Source organism: Bidens hawaiensis, unplaced genomic scaffold (assembly GCF_021521415.1).
Source record: "Bidens hawaiensis isolate Kalapana, Puna unplaced genomic scaffold, B.hawaiensis_p1.1 tig00017066_1, whole genome shotgun sequence".
In the NCBI taxonomy this organism is placed as follows: Eukaryota; Viridiplantae; Streptophyta; class Magnoliopsida; order Asterales; family Asteraceae; genus Bidens; species Bidens hawaiensis.
In genome coordinates this window covers 180,994-204,184 of record NW_027492584.1, presented here as the reverse complement: position 1 = coordinate 204,184, position 23,191 = coordinate 180,994, and the positions used below count along the sequence as shown (strand labels likewise).

Genomic DNA, 23,191 nt, shown 5'->3' with positions numbered 1-23,191 from the left:
AGACATGTGTTTCATTAAGGGTTTTGGATCGGGTTAGCGGGTTGAAATGTGTGACTCAAACACGACCAGTATTGTTATTCGTGTTACAAGCATCAGTTTTAACTTTTAACTAGTATATAATTAGTTGGTGTTTGTTTTCTGAAACAAGCTTTGCAGGAGCTCTTTTGTGACCTGAGCTTCTGCAGAGAGCTTGTTAATCTCGCAATCGCTTCATTAAAAAACATATGTGCGGATTCTTTTTGGTACAGACTTGGCGCAACCTCTTTTTACTTCTTCTAACATCTTATCTCATAAAATAAACTATCGTTCTTTCTCCTTAATAGGGCTCTCAACCCTAGCCACCACCTCTCCTCCTCCTCGCCGCCACAATTATATAATCTTTCATCTACATACGAATTAGGAGTATTTGGATGTCCCTTTTCAAATTAATTGTTGCTAATTGAAAAGCACAGGTTCGATTTTTGCTTGAGGAAATTGGATCACCAACCCTAAATTTTTGTTTATTTTAGTTGAGCCAAGTTCGTATCAAAGTGTTATGAAACGGTTTCTGATAAAACAAACATACATAATCAATATTTCCTCATAACATTCGAACAAATAGTTTGTGCATCAAGCGTGACGAGACCAACAACCATGGCTTCAAAGAAGTATCGAACAATGGAACGAGAGGAAACTTTGTGGAAATGTGGAAAACCGAAAGTATTGAACGAGCAATTAAGGTTTGAAATTGAACTTTGAAATCAATACAAATAGGAAATTTTAAAAATAATTCAAATAAAATGAACCGAACCAAACGAGACTTTGCTCGTGTTAGGCTCGTTTTCAAACCATACCAAACCGAACCGATTCTATCGACTCATTTTTAAACCTGCAACCAAACAAAGGCGTCATAAAAACGCAACATCCATCCTCCACTTCACTCCCGTTGCGATTCACCGAGAAATCCAAATCAAAGGTCTCCGATTCCGTCACCAATGGTATTATCTTCTTTCTTTATCTTTATATTTACTCATCCTCATCATGTAGTTAGATAGATAAATAGATAGATGCGTATTCATCTATATATGTATGTATATGTTGATAACAGTTTTAATCGAACCTAGGGTTACGATTATTAGAGGATTTAATTATCATCTGTCTGCTCATATCTGTTTGATGCTTACGATTCATCCTGCACAATAATACTCAATTATTGATATCAATTATGCTGAGATTTTACAGAAAATACCAGTTGACTGAGCAAGCTATGTGTAGATGATGAGCTAAATAAGAATCAAAACCTTAAGTTCTGTGCATCTGTTCATCATTCTAATGCTAAAGCCTAAACTTAAAGCAGTAGATCAAAATGAATAATAATAGTTTTGTGTAGATATTAATTAGGAAGGCGATATATAGAGCTCCATGTTGTGTAAATGTTCGCTGTTTGGTGCTGATAGAAGATTTTTATGTGTTTTGTAAGGAATAATGAACACATTCTTTAATGTTTTACTTTTATCTGTTTTAAGATATAGATGGTGCTCTTAAAATTATTAATTGTGATGGAAGTAACTTCAACTGTAAATGTTAACTATCGAGATTTTGTTTCTGAACTGTTGAATGGTGTACACGCTATGATCAAATTCATATTAGGGTTCAGTTTGGATTCGTATTTGCTAGATATTAATCTATTATACCCTGCTATTGGCTGATTGTTGAACAACACGGCTTGGTTGTATTACAGGCTGACCCAGAACTAGAAGCTATCAGGCAAAGAAGAATGCAGGAGCTAATGGCTAAACATGGCGGTGTAAGTGACATTTTTGTTAATAAGCTTATAAACTTTTTTCTTATATTCTATTGAATTGGCGGTAATAAATATGTAACTTGCCTATAAACAGGGAAGCCAACAAACCCCTGATCAACAGAAAGCTCAGGATGAAGCAAAAAGGTTGTTTTTTTTCCCTTGAATTAGTAGCATTAATAGTTTTATAGAGAATATGTTGGAAGAATCTTAACAACCAAAAAGATTAGTGAAAATATAGTTTTGTTACAAAGAGTATGATTGTTATATGTTCTTTTTACTGATTAAATTTTTATAAATAAACTCATTCAGCGAGGCAGATGAACGAAGGCAAATGATGCTTAGTCAGATATTATCATCTCAAGCACGTGAAAGACGTAAGTAAATTTCGGGATACATGTGTTCTCTTTGATGGAAGAGGTGTTAGCTATTAAATATATGTTTTTATATATATACAGTTGCACGAATAGCGTTAGTGAAGCCCGAGAAGGCCCGAGGAGTTGAAGATGTTGTGCTAAGGGCAGCCCAAATGGGTCAGATTGTCGAGAAGGTTAGTTATTATTTTCTAAATGCATATTAATTTTATAGTTAACGTTTATGGGTGTGTGTGTAAAAATTTGTGGTTATTAAATGTAGGTTTCTGAAGAGAAGTTGATATCATTGTTGGAACAAATCAACACCCAAACAACCAAACAAACTAAAGTCACAGTAAGTTTAAACTATATAGCATGATTTATAGTTAAGATATCTAAAAGATGGACTGATTATTAATTAAACTAAAACTTTTGCTTGTTATTTACTGTAGATTCAGAGGCGCCGGAGCGTGCTTGACGATGATGATTAGATTAATGCTGGTATGTTGAATGATTGTTATGGTGTTGTCGGTAGTGTTGATTTGACTTGACTTGTTTGTGTGTTTTATGTTTAAGCGTTGTGTAATTCTATTAAATTTGATAACTTGTTATGTGACCGGTGGGTTTGATTTATTAAATAAGTTTAAGCACAACTCGATAGCCAGACCGGTTCGGCTTGAAAAACTGAGAAAGCTAAGAAAAGTGGTACCGTGGGCCTAAAATTACTTCGAATCATGTTTCGATTTATATTGATTACCCCCCCCCCCCCCCCCCCCCTTGTAAGGCCCCGTTACCGGTAGCCCTACTTTCGTGTTGGATTTACTCATAAACGCAGTTCTAAATATTATAGTTAATTAAAACATTCGAGGAACATTAAAAACATTCAAACCATTACATTCCATAACCATAATTCTTGTCTTATCGAGCATTCATAGTCATTTAAAAACAAAACATAGTCTTTTAAAATAAAACATCATAGCAAAATCTTCAGATGCCAGCTTCGTCCAACTCTGCCATGTGTCATCCTCAAGCTGCCTGCCTTATTCTACTCACCTGCGTGCATACTAAAAGTCAGCTACGCCGAGTGAGTTCTAGTTAATCACATAATCATACAATACCTTCTTACATTTCATACTTAACCTCTTAACTTTCTTTCATACACACATAAATGCATATACTTTCATTCTTACCTTCATACTTTCTTTACATACATAATCATACGTTTTAAAGAGCCTTTCGCCCTATAACCTCACAGATATTATAAGGGTCTGGTCCCTAACATCACAGATATTATAAGGGTCTGGTCCCTAACATTACAGATATTATTAGGGTCTGGTCCCTAACATCACAGATATTACTAGGGTCTGGTCCCTCTTCGTTACCATACAACCATGCATTTCCTTCGTTTGTTAACTTTATCGCATTCATACATATAAGCAAATACATTATACTTACCTTATACGTAACACTACAACCTGACAGTACGTGCAATATCCGAAGATCGTTCACGTACTAACAAGCAATCATTCATACATTTCACATCATTCATATATGGCATACACTTATCACTTAGGATAAGTATATTAACAAACATATCGAGTATGCACACATCCCCGAAAACATAACACAGAAGTGGGGCTAGAAACTCACCTGAATCATGGTACGCTCTCCGTTAATCGTTATTCCCTTCTTGAGCTGTGCACGGCTAACTGTATAATATTTACATGTATCAATTAACTACTACTACTCATGTTGTATTTCTATCTTTATATAACCCACAACGAACGGGGGTCCGGGGGGCAGCGCCCCTGGCAGCGGGGTCTAGGGGCGACAACCCCTAGCAGGGTCCAAGGGGCAGAGCCCCTGGCTGGGGTCGAACTGCCAGGTCAGCTTGGAAAAATTTTATTTACATTAACTGTCTTAACACATTTTCCATTAGGTTTTAATTTATTTTCTAAGCGAACTTAACTTTAGGCGAAGTTAACTTGGCGAAGTTAAACCTTAAGCGAACTTAGCTTTGGGCGAAGTTATATAGCAGCGTACTTATATAACCAGCGAACTTATGTATCCAACGAAGTTAACTAGGAAGCGAACATATAGGGCGAACTTAGCTGATGGCGAACTTTAAGCCAGACGAAGTTAGGCTTGGCGAACTTGGCCTTAGGCGAAGTTAACCTTGACAGCGAACTTGGCCTTAGGCGAAGGTATCCAGCTGCGGCCTACTGTTCGTCCCCAAACCCCATAATCATCATCGTTTCATCACGAAAGCCTTGAATGCGAGTTTAACCAAACCCGTAAACATTCTTATGTTCATTTTCGGATAAAACTTAACACGTAACAGCATAAAGCATGAATCTTTAAGGCTTAAACGTTTACTACTAGATCTAGGGTTCATTTCACACGAGCCGCACATGTTTGCGGGTCTAACGAGTTCGTTTTAGCATCAAGTTCGCAACTTTACGTTTCATTTGTATCCGATCTATACCCGTTCTAAGTTTCAAGGTTAAACGTTACTAAAAACGTAAACTTTAAAGTAAAATGGCTTACCTTTCGGTCTCGGTTAGCTTGCTTATGGACTCTAGATCTTCGTGTATGGCTCGTATAGCAAAGATCTACCACAAACGGATGTTCGCTCGATCTCGTTTTCCCTCTTCCCTCTCGGCGTAAGGTTTATGGTGGTGTAGGGTGTGTGTGTGTTTTGAGTGTGTAGAGAATAAGATGGAAATGAATGAGGGTTTAGGGTTTTAGGTTGGTTTAGGGGATATTTATATCCCTTAAAGCCCATTGACCTAAGGCCCATTCCCATTTAACCCACTTAATTAATCTAAGTCCATGATCCATTCTTTACTCGATATTACTTAATTAATAACGCGAAATCACTAAACGTAACTTTCTTTATTTATCATTATAATATCAGGATGGTACACCTTTTTTTTCCTTCTCTAAGGGCATTCATTGTTCAACTGTTAAAGAATCATTTGGCCAGGGTGCAGAATATAATAAAAAGTGAGTGCTCAGTTATATCGGGTTTGTTTGGTTCCATTGGATTATCTCGGGCTTCCAAGACTAGTCGAGAACGTTTTTTGTTGGCCACGTCTCCCTCTTAAGTCTTTGTGACTTATGAGGCTTTTGAATGACAACCCGAGATTTCCCTAACTTAGAAAATATAATCTATACATCTTGCATTTGTAAAACAAAAGAAAAAAAATGAGATTATTGAATTCTGTTACGTATTGTTACGTATTTCATTTATTCATTCTAAATGGTTATTAAACGGTGCTTATCTTTTCACGGTCATGGATACCTAAAGAATATCATTGTAGCTTGTAGTTTTTACTGATGAAAATGTAAGTTATCATTATCTATTTGATCTGACCCAAACCAAACTGGATGAAAACAAATCATTGGTCTGCATGTCGTCTTATAACACCGTCAACTACCTATGTGGGCTATGCACAATCATAACATCACCTATTGCCTCTTAACATAATCAATAACCTATGCATAACCGCAACATCTCTATTTGAGCATGCAAGCATCAGGTGATTGCTTTTGATTATTTCAATACGTTGTCCAAAACATAGTCAATATTATCACCGATAGAAAACAAAGTTATAACCCAAAATGGCAAAATATCAAACATAGCCATATAGCGATAAACTATTGCTTTAGAAATTTTTTTTGTCGCTTGAGCTAGGGTTTCTATAATCTGTTGCTAGTTATGTTTTAAGTTATCAATCTACATGTCGCATTCATGTTTGGGTTTGACTTGCGATTTGGTTTGTTTATGTGCAATTTCACGAAAATCACGTTCGGACAAGCATGTTTGGATGCGATTTATAAATAGTTTAGAAATAAAATTCTTAATGTACGTCTAATCGCACTAACGATTTATGTAATTTTGATAGAGCCGATTTGAGATGACGGTTTCTTAAAAAATTTAGAGAACTACTCTAATTATCTAACAAAGTGAAAACAAATAAAATGTAATGAAAAACAATTGCAAAGAATTCCGTGAATAAAAGATAATGCATGGCTATGACATGGTTTAAAACTTTAAATATGGTGTGATTGTATCAAATCTATCAATTGTAACAAAATAATAATCCTTAATTATTTAAAATATTAATCTAAAAAAGTTACTGTAGAGGGGGTTGTCTGTATTTTATTTAAGAATGAGGGGTTGTTAAGCAACTTCCGCCGAAAGAAAAAGAAATAGAATCGAACATCCTATGCGTTAATTCCGGGGCTTTACTGGAATCAAATGATGACCAAACTTGAGTAAGTGACTTGTAAAGACATTCACTCTCTTGAAATTAAATATATATTAATCAGAAAAATTATATATTTGAAATGAATTACTTTTTATAGTTATGATACTTGGCACCCTTGTATAATTGCTTATAGTTACGTATCATACTATATTTTAAGTTTGATACGTGATTGATATGTTGCTGATGTTAATGTTATCAGGCTATATTGATACTTAGAATTTGCTTTTAGACCAAATGATAATATAAATATGCATCAGCATAAGTTTAGATACGTGAATTACACACTTGTTCAAAACTATTGTAACTTCAATACCAATAAACCTCTATCACGTAGGTAGCCAAGTCAAGTACAATCAAGTGGTTCCACGGGAATCGCCTTTTGACAGGTACGAAGCAACTCCCTAGTAGGATTAAGAGGTTGGTATTTGGGGGTCAATGGGCTACTTCCCTTGCTAGGGTCGTGTTACCATATAAGCGTAGAATTTTCCTAAATATTTACTATTTAAATTATAAGTAAAAGTTCTTACTCTTCTAACCAAGAGCTGTAGATAGTTAGGGTTGTAAACGAGCTGAGTCAAGTCGAGCCAGAGTGTGCTCGAGCTGGCTTGTGCTCGCTTCGTTTTCTTTATCGAGCTGAAAAATCAAGCTCGACTCATTTAAAGCTTGAGCCAAGCTCGTTGAGTCGAGCTCCTTATAATTTTATAAAATTTTATTATTATTATTATTTTTATTTTATAGTTTTTTAAATTTTGATATATAAAAGACAAAAATTATAATTTAACATATATATTATATAAAATTTATAAACCTGAGAATTTATGACTTTATATGTTTTTAGTTCTTCTTTTATAAGGTTTTGATATATAAAAGACAAAAATTATAATTTTAACATACATATTATTCTTTTAGGTAACAAGTGGCGTAATATATGTATTTTATTTATTTCTTGGTTTGCTATTATTATATGTAGATATTAAATTTAGGGTTTAATCTAAGCAAACCAACGAGCTGAACTAACGAGCCGAGACAAGACTGAACCACGAGCCGAGCTGACCCTAGCTCGAGCTCGGCTAATTTAAAATCGAGTTTTTTTTAACGAGTCGCAGGCTTTTTAAACAACCCAATAGATAATATTTATTCAATTTTAACGTTTATTTTCTAATTTTTTAGCATAATCAACTCAAATATAATCCATAATGATTGCTTTAAAGTTAAACCAAGCACACCATTCTACAATGGACAATATCAAGATATGATTACTTAACAAAGCTACAAAGGCGTGGGTATTGTGTAAATAATTCAAGCATGGACACTATCGAAGATCCCTAGGAATCCATCACATAAAATGTTTTTATTAAATTCAACTTTATGTTATCATTCCTTTGTAAATCATTTAATTTAAATATAATATATATAATACACCAAATAAGGGTAAATTAAGACACCCATTTTTAAGTAATTTACAACACTTAAAGCATGATGTACATGTGTTAATAAGGGTAAATATGTCTTTTAAACACAATCTATTCAACTTACAAGTTTGACACCTCATCTTTAACCATATTATGTTTTTAATTTAACTTGTAAACTAACTTCTCACCCATGATTTTTAAACGACTATAGCCTTTTTATAAAATGTTTTTATTAAATGTTTTTATTAAATTCAACTTTATGTTATCATTCCTTTGTAAATCATTTAATTTAAATATAATATATATAATACACCAAATAAGGGTAAATTAAGACACCCATTTTTAAGTAATTTACAACACTTAAAGCATGATATACATGTGTTAATAAGGGTAAATATGTCTTTTAAACACAATCTATTCAACTTACAAGTTTGGTACCTCATCTTTAACCATATTATGTTTTTAATTTAACTTGTAAACTAACTTCTCACCCACGATTTTTAAACGACTATAGCCTTTTTATACGCTAATATTTTTATAAAAAAATTGCACCATAAAAACGAGCATTTTATTCTCTTTAATTTGGATATAATATTGTTGTAATTTTTTTTCATTTTAAATAAATTAATATGTTACGTATGGGTGTTCAGTGTCGGTTTTGATGGTTTTTAAGTTAAACTTGTGAGTCCAACCGTTAATACTGACTTTTTGTCGTCCAAAACCAAACTCAACCATTGAAAGTTGAACCCGAATCGTTACTAACGGCCTGGTTCTAGTTTGGTTTCACAGTTTAAACTTTAATAATAAATTTAGTTTAAAATAATTAATAATGTAAATGTACCGTCAATGTTAACTAACAACCAACATAATATGATACTTGAGATGATCATACATAAAAAATGATAATTTTAGCCACATAAATGGTAAATATTAATGGAAGTTTTAGGACGTGAAATAATAAAAACAAATATTACAAAAGGAATCATATTGTAGTTAGGTTAATTTACAGTCCTTTCTGGTTTCATATGGCCAGTTGCCGATATAAACCGCGAACCAACCGTTCACTACGTTTTGAAAATTTTGAAACCGACCAAGAAACCGAAAGTAAAAAAGAAAAAGAAAAAAGAAGTTAAACCAATGACCGGTTTAAATGATTTCAAGGTTTTAACCGAACCATAAAAACTTATATTTGTACGTGATTAATGAGGTTCAAACACCCGCTGCATCGCGCGGGCACCCGTCTAGTTTAAATATAAATACGTCTTTGGTTTTGTGTATTCACTTCTAAATCTCAAACACATCTATGGAAGTGTGGTTAATAACATGAAACGATCTTTCATCGGTTTGGGTATTAAAACAATTTATTTTTTGGTTAGTTTTAACAAAAGTTTTAATTTCCACCTTGAATTATTTACACAATCCAAAGGCTCGTACAACCAAATACTTTGGTAAGCTACACAATCAAATTTAATGCATTCTAACAAGTCCAATTAAACATACTTTCTAAATCTAAACCAGTAGATGTCTTAGATCACTTTTTGAATGACAAAAAATAAGATGCTAACTTTGCTAAGCCGGATGCCTGATTAACTTTCGATGTGATGATCACAATGGTAGTAAACATGTTGACTTGCTTGCTATACTTGCATATCTAAATAGTTAAACCCGTTCAACTTTGGCATCGCTAACAACGGAATCGGGGAAAGTATACAGAAAATATAGTTTTTTATTCTATTATATTAGTATTAGTTAATTCGTATTAAGATTAGTCGTAATTATGATCCCAGCTTAGTGAGTCATTTGGCAACATTTTGAGTAACTCCTCAACCGGGAGTTTAGCCTGCTTCTCAGGCTGCACTGGCCTTCTTGGAGCCCCTGGAGTTGTTAAAGACTTTTCGACCTGGTTTTTATTTGAGCTAACGAAGATTGTTTGAGTTAAATATGCTTCACTGATGTCCCTTAACGTTTTTCTTAGCGGGATAATGCTTTTTTTCTTCTCTTTTCATGTTTTAATATTTTGACATTTAATACCGTACACTTATTGATTTGATGTAGAGTAGATTATGAACCAATATATAATGTATTCTTATATATAAGTTCTATTATAATTAAATAAAAGAGGTATGTGAGCTACTAGATATCCGCTGATTAAAAGATTGAATTGAACTGAGCTTAAGCCTTAAAATAAGTTTGGTTAATAAGGGAGAGTGTGAGCTAAAGCTTTCTTTATCAAGCTCAAGCAAGCTAATGAATATAAACGAACTTATATTTATCTATTTTTTATTTAAATTATAAAACATGTTTATATAATAAATATTTATTATATATAAGTTTATGATAAAAACTAATAAATAATAGATATTATGTTATATGTAAAAACTATTAGTAAAAAAATATTGAAAAATAATTACAGATATATATAAATAATAAACCAGTCGAGCTCAAACCAAACGCAAGTTTTAAAATAAGAGTTTAAAACGAGTAAAACTCAAGTTCAAGATCAAGCTAACATAAGTCAAAAGATCGAAAGCTTAGTTTAGGCATGGGTCATCTACAGCCACAATTTAACTTTCATTAAAATATATCAAATCTTGTGGGAGTAGTATATAATAGGAAGGGGGGTTAGGGCAAAACTACGATTACAATTACAATTACAACTGAAATTGGCTCCTAGAAAACTATGGGCAGAAATTTGAAGAATGCATTGATTGCATTTCTTGTACCTCTTCCATCAATACTCTTCTACACCACCTTCCTCCACCACCATAATCCAATTTGGTCATGGTGCTTCCACCACCCTTTCCTCTTAGTCAACCTCCTCTTCTTCTTCAACATTAATGTCCTCTTCTGGATCATTAGCCAAATCCAATCCAGCCATTGGGTAAGTAACCATTCCTCCACTCAATCTTGTAGTCATATTATAGTGTTGTAGTAATCCCTAGTCGGTCGGTGAGGCGGGGACTAATATGCTATTAATATATATATATATATTTATATTTATTTATCAGGGATTAATCTGCGCGGGGGTGGCAAATGGAATTTTTTTTAAAGTGGTGTTTATTCAGTAAAAAAAAGGAAAACGGGGAAGTCAATAAAAAGAAAAGGGAAATGGTGTATCCGCAGCAGATTAGGAAGAAAATGGAGCTGGATTCGCCATTGGCAGGAGCGGATCCATCATTGGACCTATTTCTCCACTGCCAATGGCGGATTAGGATAAGTATTCCTTATTCCGTTTGAACTAACGACGTTTATCTAATATATTGGACCGTTTCAGTTTGAACTACCGATATCGTAACAACAACATTCCCACCGTGTCTCTGCAGCAGCGTGCAGTAAGGGTGTGCACCGAAATCATCGGTTAATCTAATATATTAACCAACCGGTTTTGGATAATCAGTTCTTTATTCAGTTAGTTTGTCGACTTTCAGTCAGACTAATTTCGATTAATAACCAAAACCAAACTTTTGCTTACAAATACATAAAATCGTTTTGGCAAATTGTGAACCGTTTTGGATAAAATCGTTGTATAAATACATGAAATTAAGATATAAAACACAAAATATATGAAACAAATATATAAAAGCTAGAAATATACGAACATTTCGGTTAACGGTCCAATTTAAACATGGCGTAACAATCGAGGCCTAAAAGCTTCGATCCCGTAGACCCGATGAACAATTTCAATAACCCACTTTTATTAAAATCAATAGAATTTAAAACCAATGCTAAAAATTCATTTTATTATTAAACTAACTACTTATCCTAATCCGCCATTGGCAGTGGAGAAATAGGTCCAATGATGGATCTGCTGCTGGCAGCAGCGGATACACCATTTCCCTTTTCTTTTTTTTGACTTCCCCGTTTTCCTTTTTTTTTACCGAATAAACACCACTTTAAAAAAAAATTCGTGGCAAATGGGTTGGGTTGGGTCGAAACGGGTCATGGGTCGGAATGGGCCATTTAGAAAAGGTTGTTTTGCTTCGGGTCGGAACGGGTCAGGGTCAACAGGTTTAGGTGATTGGAATGGTTCCAGGTGTGAACTGGTCAAAATAGGTTTCAGGTCGTTTTTTTTTGTTTTTTAAACGAGGACAACAAAGGAAACATTTAGTTTTTTAATGTTTTTTGTTTTTTATTCAAATTTTGAGTTATCAAAGGAAACATTTAGTTTCATTAATTTTTTTTTGTTTTTGATTCAAATTTTGAGTTATGATTATTTTATTATTATTTTTTTGAATTATTTTTTGAGGGAACCAGTATATTTTTTTATTAGTTGTAATATCTGACCCAGATCAACCCGTATATTTTTAAATCAACCCAAACTGACTCATTTGAAATGTTTTGGGTCAAGATTGCCACCTCTACTGTTAACCTAATATTTGATAAATCATTTAATCTATTTATCATATTTTGCAGATGATTGATGTGTACTGGACAGTAATTCCAGTGTTACTAGCACATTACTTCCAGTTCCACCCTAGCTTCCAATTCAACTTACACCGGTCGAGATTAACGGTGTTGCTGACGTGGATCTGGTCTATCCGGTTAACCCACAGCTACTTCCGCCGCGAAAAATGGCAATGGGGCGTCAGAGAAGACTGGCGGTTCACCGATCTCGCACAACAGTATGGCAAAAACTGGTGGTGGATCTCGTTCTTCGCGGTTTACTTAATCCAACAAGTGTTTTTAATCGGTGTGTGTTTACCGTTATACATTGTCCATTCCGTTAACGCGCCATTAAACTTAACCGACGTGGCTGCAGCCATTGTTTGTTTGACTGGCGTTATGATTGCATACATTGCGGACACCCAGTTGCATGAATTTGTGAGCCGGAATGAGCAGCTGAAACGGCTTGGGAAGCCGTTGCAGCCGAATTTGGATGCAGGGTTATGGTATTATTCCCGACATCCTAATTATTTTGGTGAGCAGGTGTGGTGGTGGGGTCTGGCTGTATTCGGGTGGAACCTTGGGTGCGAGTGGGTTTGGGTTGGTGCGATGGTTAATACGGTGTGTTTGGCGTATGTGACGGTGCTTGTTGAAAGGAAGATGGTTAAGTTAGAGTATAGGGCAGAAGAGTATAAGATGTATCAAAAGAGGACTTCTGTGTGGGTGCCTTGGTTTAAGTTTAGTCAGGTGGCTAAAGAGAAGGCTACTTGACTTTTATTTGGTCAACGACAATTGTGCGGGATTAATGAGATGAGTGTTTATTGAAATGTAACATGTATCTATCTATTTTTGGTATAAATAGCGAGTTTGATGAACGCCTTGTGCGAAAAGTACCTGTTTTTAAGTGAATTATATCGTTATTTACGGACTTTGTAAGATTGTAAGAAGACTTGATGAAGGCATGAAGCAATCTGGTCTCTATGATATTGAACCTTTAGATAGCTTATCATTCAAAGAAATAATGTTGATTTGACTGTTTTGGTCAAATAAATACATGTTAGACAATATATGGATGTAAAAAAAATACAAACAATGATTTTTTTTAGAATAACCACTTACATATCATTTAAACACTGTGTTTGTATAGATGGCATGGTCATACGAGTCGTCTGACATGCAAAAAATGGTCATGTGAGTTGTATGACACGTGAAAATATGGGTCATATGACATGCAAATCATATGACCTATATAGTGTGTATAACCAACACATAAATAACTGACGTGACAATTGACAAATTCATGAGCCGTAAGAATTTTTTTCGCTACATAGTACGGCTGTGTGAGGTGACCAGCTCTGCCGCTCTGGTATGTCGCATTTTAACTAGAAACTACTTGATTTGAGTATTTTGCCAAAAAAAAAAGTCTCAAGTCTTGAGTAATCATCTGTTTTTGAAAAAAACTTTGTCTAGATGTTTGAGTGGTTGGTTTGAGCCATCCGTTGTTGTTTAAGCCAATGTGTCAACCATGATGATGCCTTGGAGTTGTTTTTATGAATCAGCCTTTAGCTAATAAGAAAATGGCTTGGAAAAGTTATGAGCCGGAGCAAAATCTGACTAGCGAGTTTGATTCAGTAAAGAAATGATCAAGTTTGATTATGTTAAGCCTTTTGGAAAAAAAAATTATCCCTCATGGTAGGTGGAAAGCGTGAAAGCTTTTAGTGAATTATTGATGTCGTGAGAGGATTAATATAGGTTTAAAATGTCATTGGGCTTGATGGAAATTGTAAAAGGTGTATTTTGTTGTTTGGGTGTGGGCTGTTGTCTAACAACTTATTAGGCCCAGCCCAGTTGTATTGGTTGTTTATTTCAAATAATGAACTTTATTATTTTTTTTAATTCAACAAATTTCGTGTAATACACAAGTTCAAAAGTTAGTGTTTTAATAAATAAAATGCCTTTTGTTTATAAAAAAGGGAAGTATGTTGTTACTTGTTACCAAACATCTTGGTTTCTTGATTTATCATTATTTTATAGTTATAGTAAATTACACAAACACCCCACCAATTATATATACTAGCATAAATAGTTTTTCAGAGGTAAAATGAATTAAATAAGCATCCACGTAACAAAATAATCTAACAAAATTAGTCAAAATGACGTAAATGGTTAAAATTTGCAAACCTTAGGCCTTAAATCGTTAAAAACGAGTTTGGTACTCAAGTAGTTAACTGGTTAAACCAAATCTAACTCAACTATAGATATAGCGACTCAAATACAGTTAAAAGTCGTGATTGTATTTTTACTTTTTTTAACAACAAATGTTTTCACCTAAAATCCCTCTAACCTAACTTTGTATTTGCAAAGATTTAAACCCAACACCACAATTTTAAAGAACAAACACTATATCACCAAACCAATATCACCAAACCAATATCTGAGTGTCATTTTACTTAAAAGAAGTAAAAACTTAAAACTAATTATAACCATTTTGAGTAGTATTAAACTTTTGTATTAAATATAATAAATGTTGTGACTAAAATTAAACTCTTACATTAAATATCAAAAAAGTACATCTTTAAAATTTTTGACCAAATTTATGTGTAATTTAAAATTTTACCAATAATGTGTGTTAAAAATAATGATATAAATCTTCATTAATGTATTGTCCTTAAAACTATATATACATATAGTGAATAAGATTCACTACTAGAGAAGTTATAACATTTAACAATAATTACTTTTAAATATGTTCATAACATTTAATAAAACTGTATATTTGCATATATTTTTAAAATGTTAAAACTATATATTCTTAATTTTTTAAAATTATCTAACTGAATAATAACTAAAAATTTGAATTCGCTTGTTATACAAGTGAATTCACTTTTGCTATTTCCAATCGTCTGAAGCTGTCACTATAAACAACAAGAACACGTATTCTAAAAATAAGCAAAAAAATCCAAAAATAACCCGCTTTTCAAAACAATTTTAAGCTCATCTCAGTCTGTCCCGACTTAAGAAATCAAATCGGGCTCGTTCACACATAAACAACTAATATAGGTCATTGAACTTTTTCCTTTGATGCTAGAACCTCATCTACCATTTCAAAATCTTTATTGACTTTATATATATTCAAATTTTAGAGTGTTCCAATTTGTTTCATTTACAAAAACACAACAATTTATAAGACAACAAACCCCACTTACTTCATATTATATCTTGTCTTTTTCACCCATCCACAGTCATCAATGTCAGAAAGACCGAAAATGGTACCATGGCCCACTTGAAGAATTTGATCGTTACATTTAAAAAAAGTGGTACGTCTTCCAACCCCTTCTTTCTTCTCACTCTCACTCACACATTCGAAATTCAAAAACTCAAACACAAAAGCATAAAACTTGCTTCAAAGGCTGCTGATTTGTCAGACAACTCACCACTTTTTTCGCCGTTACGCTCCCTTAAACACATCCCGATGCCTTTCATTTTTAATCTTTTGAGTAAATCTTGAATCTTTGTGGGTTTTTAAACTTGCACATAACCTGTTCGACGAAATGCTTGAGATCCAAAATGCAAGATTTTTGCATCAGATTCTAATGAATCGTTGAACAGCTCGACCCTTTGTTTGTTTTGTATACCAGTAATGATCTGATTAAATCTTGAAGCTTTTTGGGGGGTTTTTTGAAACTTGCACACCACCTGTTCGACGAATTGCTTGATACGTTTTTAAAATGGAGGAAACTAAATCGGGGTGGGAGAATCGGTTGAAACCATCTGCGAAGTGTTCGGATGAGAATCAAGTGCCGTTAAAGTGTAGGAACAACAATGTACAGTCGAATTTGAAGCTGAGGTCGATTTGGGGTTCTAACATTGTGAAAGGGTTTTCGGGTGATAAAAAGACCAGATCGAAACAAGTCGTGAAGAAATCGAATCCACCGCAGCCTCTTGCTAATATCACCAACGCGAATTCGAAAAACCCGTTGGCTCTGACTCGAGCGAAACGGTCGCTTATTGGAGATTTATCGTGTTCGGTCACTTCTACACAAGTTCATCCTCAAGGGGTCCAGCTGTATAAGTCGTCGTCTTCTTCGGGCTCTCGTGATCTGTTTTCCGAGCTTGATCAGCTTAGAAGCTTGCTTCAGGAATCTAAAGACAGAGAAGCTAAATTGCAGGCCGAGTTGGGTGATTTCAAGAAGAAAAATCTCAAGGCTTTGGAGCTTGAACGAATGGTTGAATCGAAGACTGGTGAAATTGAAGCTCTTAAAAGCAAAGTTGATTTGCTTGAATCAGAAAACGCCAGTCTTTCTGAGCAGTTGAATTCTCAGCAGTTGCAAGAAAATATAGCAAAGGGGGTTACCAATAGTGTTGAGGTAGATGTTCTTAAGTTGAGAAGACTGAATGCTGAGCTTCATCTTCAGAAGAGAAATCTTTCTTTCAGAATTTCTTCAATGGAGTCTCAACTAGCTGCCATTGCCAAAGATTCTGAGGTTTCCAATATCATTATTTAACTTCCATATTTTCTTTTAATGTCTTGATAACATAAGTTTATTAGGGCTGTTAACTAGCTGGGCCGAGCCAAGATGGGATCGGACTCGGCTTATATTAATGAGCTGGGATGTTGAGCCCGAGTTCGGCTCGTCAAAAGCTCGAGCTAGCTCACAACTCAGTCGGGCCGGCTCGTTTAAATATAAAGTTTTAACCCTTTTATATAAAATCAAAAATAATATTTGTAATATACACATAATCCGTATTTTATAAACTACAAAATATATAACGTATGTGATATTAAATTTTGGATTATAGTTTTGTTAAAATTTCGGCTACTTTCAATATTGAGATAAATTTTAGTATTTTTTTGGTTAAAAAACTGTCATACGACTTAAGTTGTAAACATGTATATATGTACATGCACACGCACACACATGTATATATACTGTATACATAGATATTAAAGAATGGAATATGGCATTAAGTTATAAGCATGTATACACACACATTTAACAGTTTGTGCTTTATCTTAAACAAACCAACGAGCTAGCTAACAAGCGAGCCGGTTTTGATCGGACTTTTTGAATGACCCTAGTTTTCCTTGATTACTTTAACTATGTTATATACCTCTCACCTTAAAAGGCAGTTAGCAATTTCAGTTTATGTAGCTTATGCTGGTCTAATTATGTTACCTCAAAAATGAACAGAATGAATTTGTTGAGAAGATCAAAGCTGAGGCATCTATGCTCCGACAAACAAACGAAGATTTATGCAAACAAGTTGAAGATCTACAAGTAAGCCGATTAAATGAGGTTGAGGAGCTTGTCTATCTTAGATGGGTCAACTCGTGTCTCAAAAATGAGTTACAAAACTCAACCTTCATGACTTCTGAAGTAACATCAAGTCCAGCTTCTGTTGAATCAAGTGATGCAAGTTCTGACTATAGTAGTACCCAAAAAACATTAAACTTGATTAAGAAAATTAAAAAATGGCCCGTTCTTGATGAAGAAACGTGTTGGTCAGAAGGAAGAAGGCATTCAATCAGTGGAGCAAACTGTTGTCAAGAAGATCTGGTGGTGAATAAAAGAAGGCAATCTGATGGTTTTATATGTTCAATGGAAATGGAGGGTATAGCTGTAAATTCACAATTGCGTGAAGCTACAAAACTGAAAACATTTTTGGATGTTGAAAAAAGGGCGCTAAGGGTTCCTAACCCTCCTCCGAGGCCTTCTAGTTTTACTTCTAAGGAATATATAGAGGTTAGTGGTAAAGCACTACCACCACCACCGCCACCACCACCGCCTCCTCCACCACCTCCGCCGCCAAAGTTCAATGCAAGAAGTAATGGTGGAGGGGTGGTTCAACGAGCTCCGGAAGTAGTCGAGTTTTATCATTCGCTTATGAAACGGGATTCTAGAAAAGATTCCATAAATGATGGGATTTGTGATGCTTTAGATGTTAATAATGTTAGAAATAGTATGATTGGTGAAATTGAAAATCGGTCTTCACATTTGCTTGCTGTAAGTTTTTTTGATAAGCTGTCTTGAAAACATATCTAATTTTAGTTATTATCTGAGCTAATGTTGTTTATCTCATACTTTTGTTTATTTTTAGATAAAGGAGGATGTTGAGACCCAAGGGGAATTTGTGAATTCTTTGATACATGAGGTTAACAATGCGGTTTATCCAGATATTGAAGATGTGGTGGCATTTGTTAAGTGGCTGGATGATGAACTTGGTTTTCTTGTAAGTTTATTATATAAATTTAAAGTAGAATTTTTGACCCATTTATGGATATATGAGTCTATTTGGGTTGTGTTTTGTTTCAAACGGATCCAATGAGTAAAAAAGCTGGCTTGAAACACGGTTTGGATGGAACAAACAGGTCAAAATTCACCAAAAACGGGTTCACTGCATACAACCTTGTAAATCATTTTATTTCATTAAGTTTAAATTATGATTTTATAGTTATATATTTTTAATTAAGTTAAACATTAAATATTTATCGAATTCAAGAAATAATTTAAAGAATGGTTAAGATGACTAGACCCGTAGGCCTGTAAGCAACTAAACGTTTAGCGAACTGTTCGTGAACCATTAGGCATGAAGTTCGTTTATTTAATAAACGAAGGAACATTAACAGATGTTTTGTTCATTTAATCAAACGAACAAACATGAGTCTTCTTCTTTCATTTATGTTCATTCATTTACATTCATTTGTCTAGTTTTAATAACTTTTTAAAACCAACACATTTTTCACATTTACTTTCATATTTTAATTGGTTTTAGCTCAGTTATGTTCGTGCACGTTTGTTTGTATTGTTAACAAAAAAACACAAACGAACCTGAGCAAGTTCATTTTCTTAAAGAACAAACACGAACAAGAAAACCCAGTTCATGTTCCATAGTTTGTTCGGTTGAAGTTAAATGAACGAATATCCATGCTTCGTTTGCATCCGTGCTGTTCGTTTACACACCTACATACCGTCCGTTTTGACCTTTAATTTGCATCTATCATTAATCAATCAAGATTTTATTGGAGTAATCTTTTTAGCATTTAAACAATTGCTAACATTTAAGTGATTGTTTGCATATATCTATTATATATGTGGTTTGACTTTTCTTGAATTTTGAAAAAGGTGGATGAGAGGGCGGTTTTGAAGCACTTTGATTGGCCGGAGAAGAAAGCCGACACGTTAAGAGAAGCAGCATTTGCATACCGAGATCTAAAGAAACTGGAGCATGAAATTTCAAATTACAAGGACAATTATCACATACAATGTGACCTGGCATTGAAGAAAATGGTTTCCGTGTCTGAAAAGTAAGACCATTCTCATACCTTGTCTGATAAGTATGAACATACTTAATTTATTAACATCTGTTGCACAAATGTAGGATGGAGCGTATTGTATATAATCTTCTTAGAACAAGAGAGCCGTTGATGCGTAATTGCAAAGAATTTCATATTCCAACTGATTGGATGCTTGATTCAGGAATATTAAACAAGGTTTGTTATTTCAGTTTTGCTATTTGGGCTTGAAAATTTTGGAACGGGGAAAAAAAGCTCCAAATGATGGATTTGAGCCTGAAAGTTGATGGTTTAAATTCTTTTCTTAGTTGAAATTAATTGTCTATTACACATTTCGGCTTAAAATTTTAGGCTACATCAAAAGATTAGTTTCTTACAAATCACTTAACTTTCATAAATAAAAAATTATCATCTATAACTTAATAATAAACTTTCAAATAAAGCGATTTAATGCATCCAACAAACAAATATACTTAATTAACCTTAAAAAATAAACATGAACTTTAATAAGGGTTCAGTACTGTTTTTTCAGGTTCAAAATCGAAACCGAACTTATAATTCAGTTTTTGCGAAAACATAAAATCAAACGGACGCTTTTGGGTTTGGTCAGTTATTTCGGTTTTATGCACACTCATATATGATCTTCATGCATGCAGATTAAGTTGGGATCGGTTAAGTTGGCTAAGAAATACTTAAAAAGAGTTGCTACAGAGCTTCAAACGAAGGGAACACATGAGAAAGATTCTTCAATGGATTATATGCTACTTCAAGGAGTGAGATTTGCTTTCCGCATTCATCAGGTTCGAACATATTTACTAATAAAACACAAATTTTATAATGTTATTATACAAGTGCCATTTTGACCCGATAATTTGAACATGTTTTATCTGCTTTGTTGCAGTTTGCTGGTGGATTTGATGTCGATACAATGCATGCTTTCGAGGAGCTTCGCAATGTAGCTCTTGTTTTGAACAAAAAGTAGGATGAAATGAAGAATTTTTGGTGCAGGAAATATGGACTTTTTTTTGTATAGGGTATTATTTAAGATGTTAGTTTTGGTATTAAGAAAGAATGAATGCTGTTTAGATATGGATGGGATGGGATGGGATGGGATGAGATGATGCAGGTGTCATCATCTTTTTTTTCCTGCTAAAACATATATGTATTTGGGGGGTTCAAGATTAGTTTGAACCATGTTGTTGACTTTATCTTTCAATTTCTTACACCCTTCACATTTCTATTAAATTTATGTTTTAGGTGGATTTGGATTTAAATTGGTAGAATATCTTTGTTTGCATTTTGCTTATATTATTTTACATATAAAAATATGTCTTCTCTGTTTTAGATATTATATGCATTTACTGGTTTAACATCAATTCTAGTGATTGAAAGGCATGTTGTGCTAAAATGTATATTAGAAAAAATGGTGTGCAAAACCATTGGGCGTCCTCGACTAACCAGTTCAACGGCCAACACGAGAGGGACAAGGCCCGGACGACAAATTAAATGTTGCAGTCGCTGTATAAATATTCAATTCCAAACGATAAAAGCTCTAACTAACCAAAAACACAGCAAAAAACATTCAATATGCACAACAGCAATGACCCGTGACGTCCCATTGAGCTTTCACCCGAAAAACTAAACCTGGTCGAAAGTCGTAGGACAAGGTCAAGTTCCTCAACAACTCTATGATTTGTCATGATCATGCATACTCTTCATTCATCATCCATCATTATGTCACCTCAGCACAATATCACCACTTACCACTAACCCTTCATCATTCACCTCGTCTTTCAACCTATGCTATATCCTCGACCATTCACCGTTCACCTTTTTTTTAATTTAATAATGCATTAAAGAGATAGAGGAGAGACAGAAGAGAACGAGAAGAAAGGGAGAGCTAGCACGCACAGCCAGAGAGGTAATAGAGTTTGCAGGGACTTGATCACCATTGTAATGTTTCACATAAACATTGTATTCAACAATGGCATCACTCGTGGAAGGATCAAACCAAACCGTATAAGCTAAAGCATAGCCGTTGGCATACCTAAACTGCCCACTTCCACCTACCACCGGCATCTCCCTCACATCAGCTGTAACCGGATTCCGCCCTAGCACACTAAGACTACTGCCACTGAAGTCTCCTTGGGTGAACTCAAAAGTTAACACCATAAGCAATGCTGGTCCATTCTTGGCTGCAAATGCATACATTCCTTGTGCTTGTCCCACCAACTTTGATGTCCCGTCTTGGCCTTCTGTCAATGTGTTATCCATCAAATACACGTCACCAAAGCCGCTGGAATCTTGGATCCCAGCTATCTTGACTGCCGTTGGACTTTTGCCGCTGTGGAAGAAGAAATGGAAGTGCGTTGTTTTCTCCGTTCTTTTCATCTCCTCGTAGAATGTGCCACTTGAGAGATGTAAAAGGGATGAAGACAATATTAAGAAGGTGATTGTGAGTGTGTTGTTGAGAAGAGAGTTAGCCATTGTGTTTTGTTACTGTGGATGCTTTAGAAAATAGAAGTAGGAGATGGTTTTACTTAGAAGTGGGATTTTTTAATATGCATGGCAACATGGTTAACTTTATTGAGCTAGTGTGGTGTGACTAAAGTTAGTTAGTTAGTTAGTTAGGTGTGTGGGGTTTGCTTTTAATTAACGCTTAAGCAAAGAGAGTTGGTGATATGTTTGTGTCAACTGTCAAATAAAGCAAAACTACAGTTGTGTAACAATTGGTTTTTCTAGAAGCATAAGTGGAAATATCAATTACTTTTAGACAAAAGTAACCGGTTTGTGTGGCACAGTAATATAATTTAGAGTTGTGATCAGGCTTGAGTACAAGAACTAAGCTTGATAATGTTGGCTAATTAATGAGTAGGCCGTTATGGCCCAGGCCTAACTATCTACATTAATCGAAAGGAGTTTTAGGGGCTTTTGCGGTTTTAGTTACCTTGTTGGTCAAATCGGGGTAACATTAAAAATGGATGACTAATACTATTCTACTTCATCAGTATAAACTAGTATCATCATTGTGTTTCAAAACAAGGTTAAAAGATAAAAAGACAAAAAAAAATAAAAAAATTGGGAATCTTTTAGGTGACAACTGACAAAGGGGGAAGGGGGGGGGGGGGGGGGGGTCCATAAGCTTTGTCTAATTTGAAGTTTTACTGGTTCATGACTCATCGCTTATCTCTGTAGCTAGTTTGATTTTGTGTTAATTCAATGAAAATTTTGGCCGGTTTCAACGCTTAGACAGGCCAAGCGCTCAATTTGCCTACACCTTGCCTACCTGATAAATAATGATTTACCATCTTCTAGCAGTCGATAATCATCATCTTTGCAAAGGAAAAGATAATCCAATCTATACGACCTTAGAAAAAAACCATTCATATCAAATAAACGTTGATAGTAATGCGCAAAAATTAATTGTGTACACGTGCCACTCGTATTTTGATCATTTGGAACAGGTGCAAAATTTGGTCTTTTTTGTTTTCCTTATTCCTAAACCGGTTGGGATTCCGACTTGGTTATTTGAAGAACGGGTCTGATTTGAAACCAATTTTTAACTAGTCTGGTTCGTTCATGTTTGACTAGTTTCAATGTAAAGAGTTACAAACCGATTTCAACCCTTCGGCTGGGCTCAAACAGGGTTCAGTTCCCAACCTGGTTTCTTTGTGCAGATCTATTTCTTAAGGTGG

General features: G+C 34.5%; 3 protein-coding genes and 1 pseudogene across 3 annotated transcripts; 3 read left to right on the top strand and 1 right to left on the bottom strand.

Annotated features, from left to right (window-relative positions):
• The first annotated feature begins 870 nt into the window (after nucleotides 1-870).
• LOC143552975 (uncharacterized) lies at nucleotides 871-2,786 on the top strand. Its single transcript, XM_077043064.1, has 7 exons — nucleotides 871-977; nucleotides 1,721-1,786; nucleotides 1,878-1,927; nucleotides 2,093-2,157; nucleotides 2,239-2,330; nucleotides 2,417-2,488; nucleotides 2,586-2,786. The coding sequence occupies exons 1-7, from the start codon at nucleotides 975-977 to the stop codon at nucleotides 2,622-2,624; spliced, it is 387 nt and encodes a 128-aa protein (XP_076899179.1). The 5' UTR covers nucleotides 871-974; the 3' UTR covers nucleotides 2,625-2,786.
• Nucleotides 2,787-10,487: 7,701 nt separating this feature from the next.
• LOC143552974 (uncharacterized protein C594.04c-like) lies at nucleotides 10,488-12,984 on the top strand. Its single transcript, XM_077043063.1, has 2 exons — nucleotides 10,488-10,700; nucleotides 12,233-12,984. The coding sequence occupies exons 1-2, from the start codon at nucleotides 10,500-10,502 to the stop codon at nucleotides 12,971-12,973; spliced, it is 942 nt and encodes a 313-aa protein (XP_076899178.1). The 5' UTR covers nucleotides 10,488-10,499; the 3' UTR covers nucleotides 12,974-12,984.
• A 2,604-nt stretch (nucleotides 12,985-15,588) lies between these two features.
• Nucleotides 15,589-20,589, top strand: LOC143552998 (protein CHUP1, chloroplastic-like). Its single transcript, XM_077043082.1, has 7 exons — nucleotides 15,589-16,686; nucleotides 17,395-18,207; nucleotides 18,302-18,433; nucleotides 19,327-19,508; nucleotides 19,583-19,694; nucleotides 20,153-20,296; nucleotides 20,398-20,589. The coding sequence occupies exons 1-7, from the start codon at nucleotides 15,931-15,933 to the stop codon at nucleotides 20,476-20,478; spliced, it is 2,220 nt and encodes a 739-aa protein (XP_076899197.1). The 5' UTR covers nucleotides 15,589-15,930; the 3' UTR covers nucleotides 20,479-20,589.
• Nucleotides 20,590-21,335: 746 nt separating this feature from the next.
• LOC143552973 (dirigent protein 22 pseudogene) lies at nucleotides 21,336-21,983 on the bottom strand (annotated as a pseudogene).
• Between the last annotated feature and the right edge of the window lie 1,208 nt (nucleotides 21,984-23,191).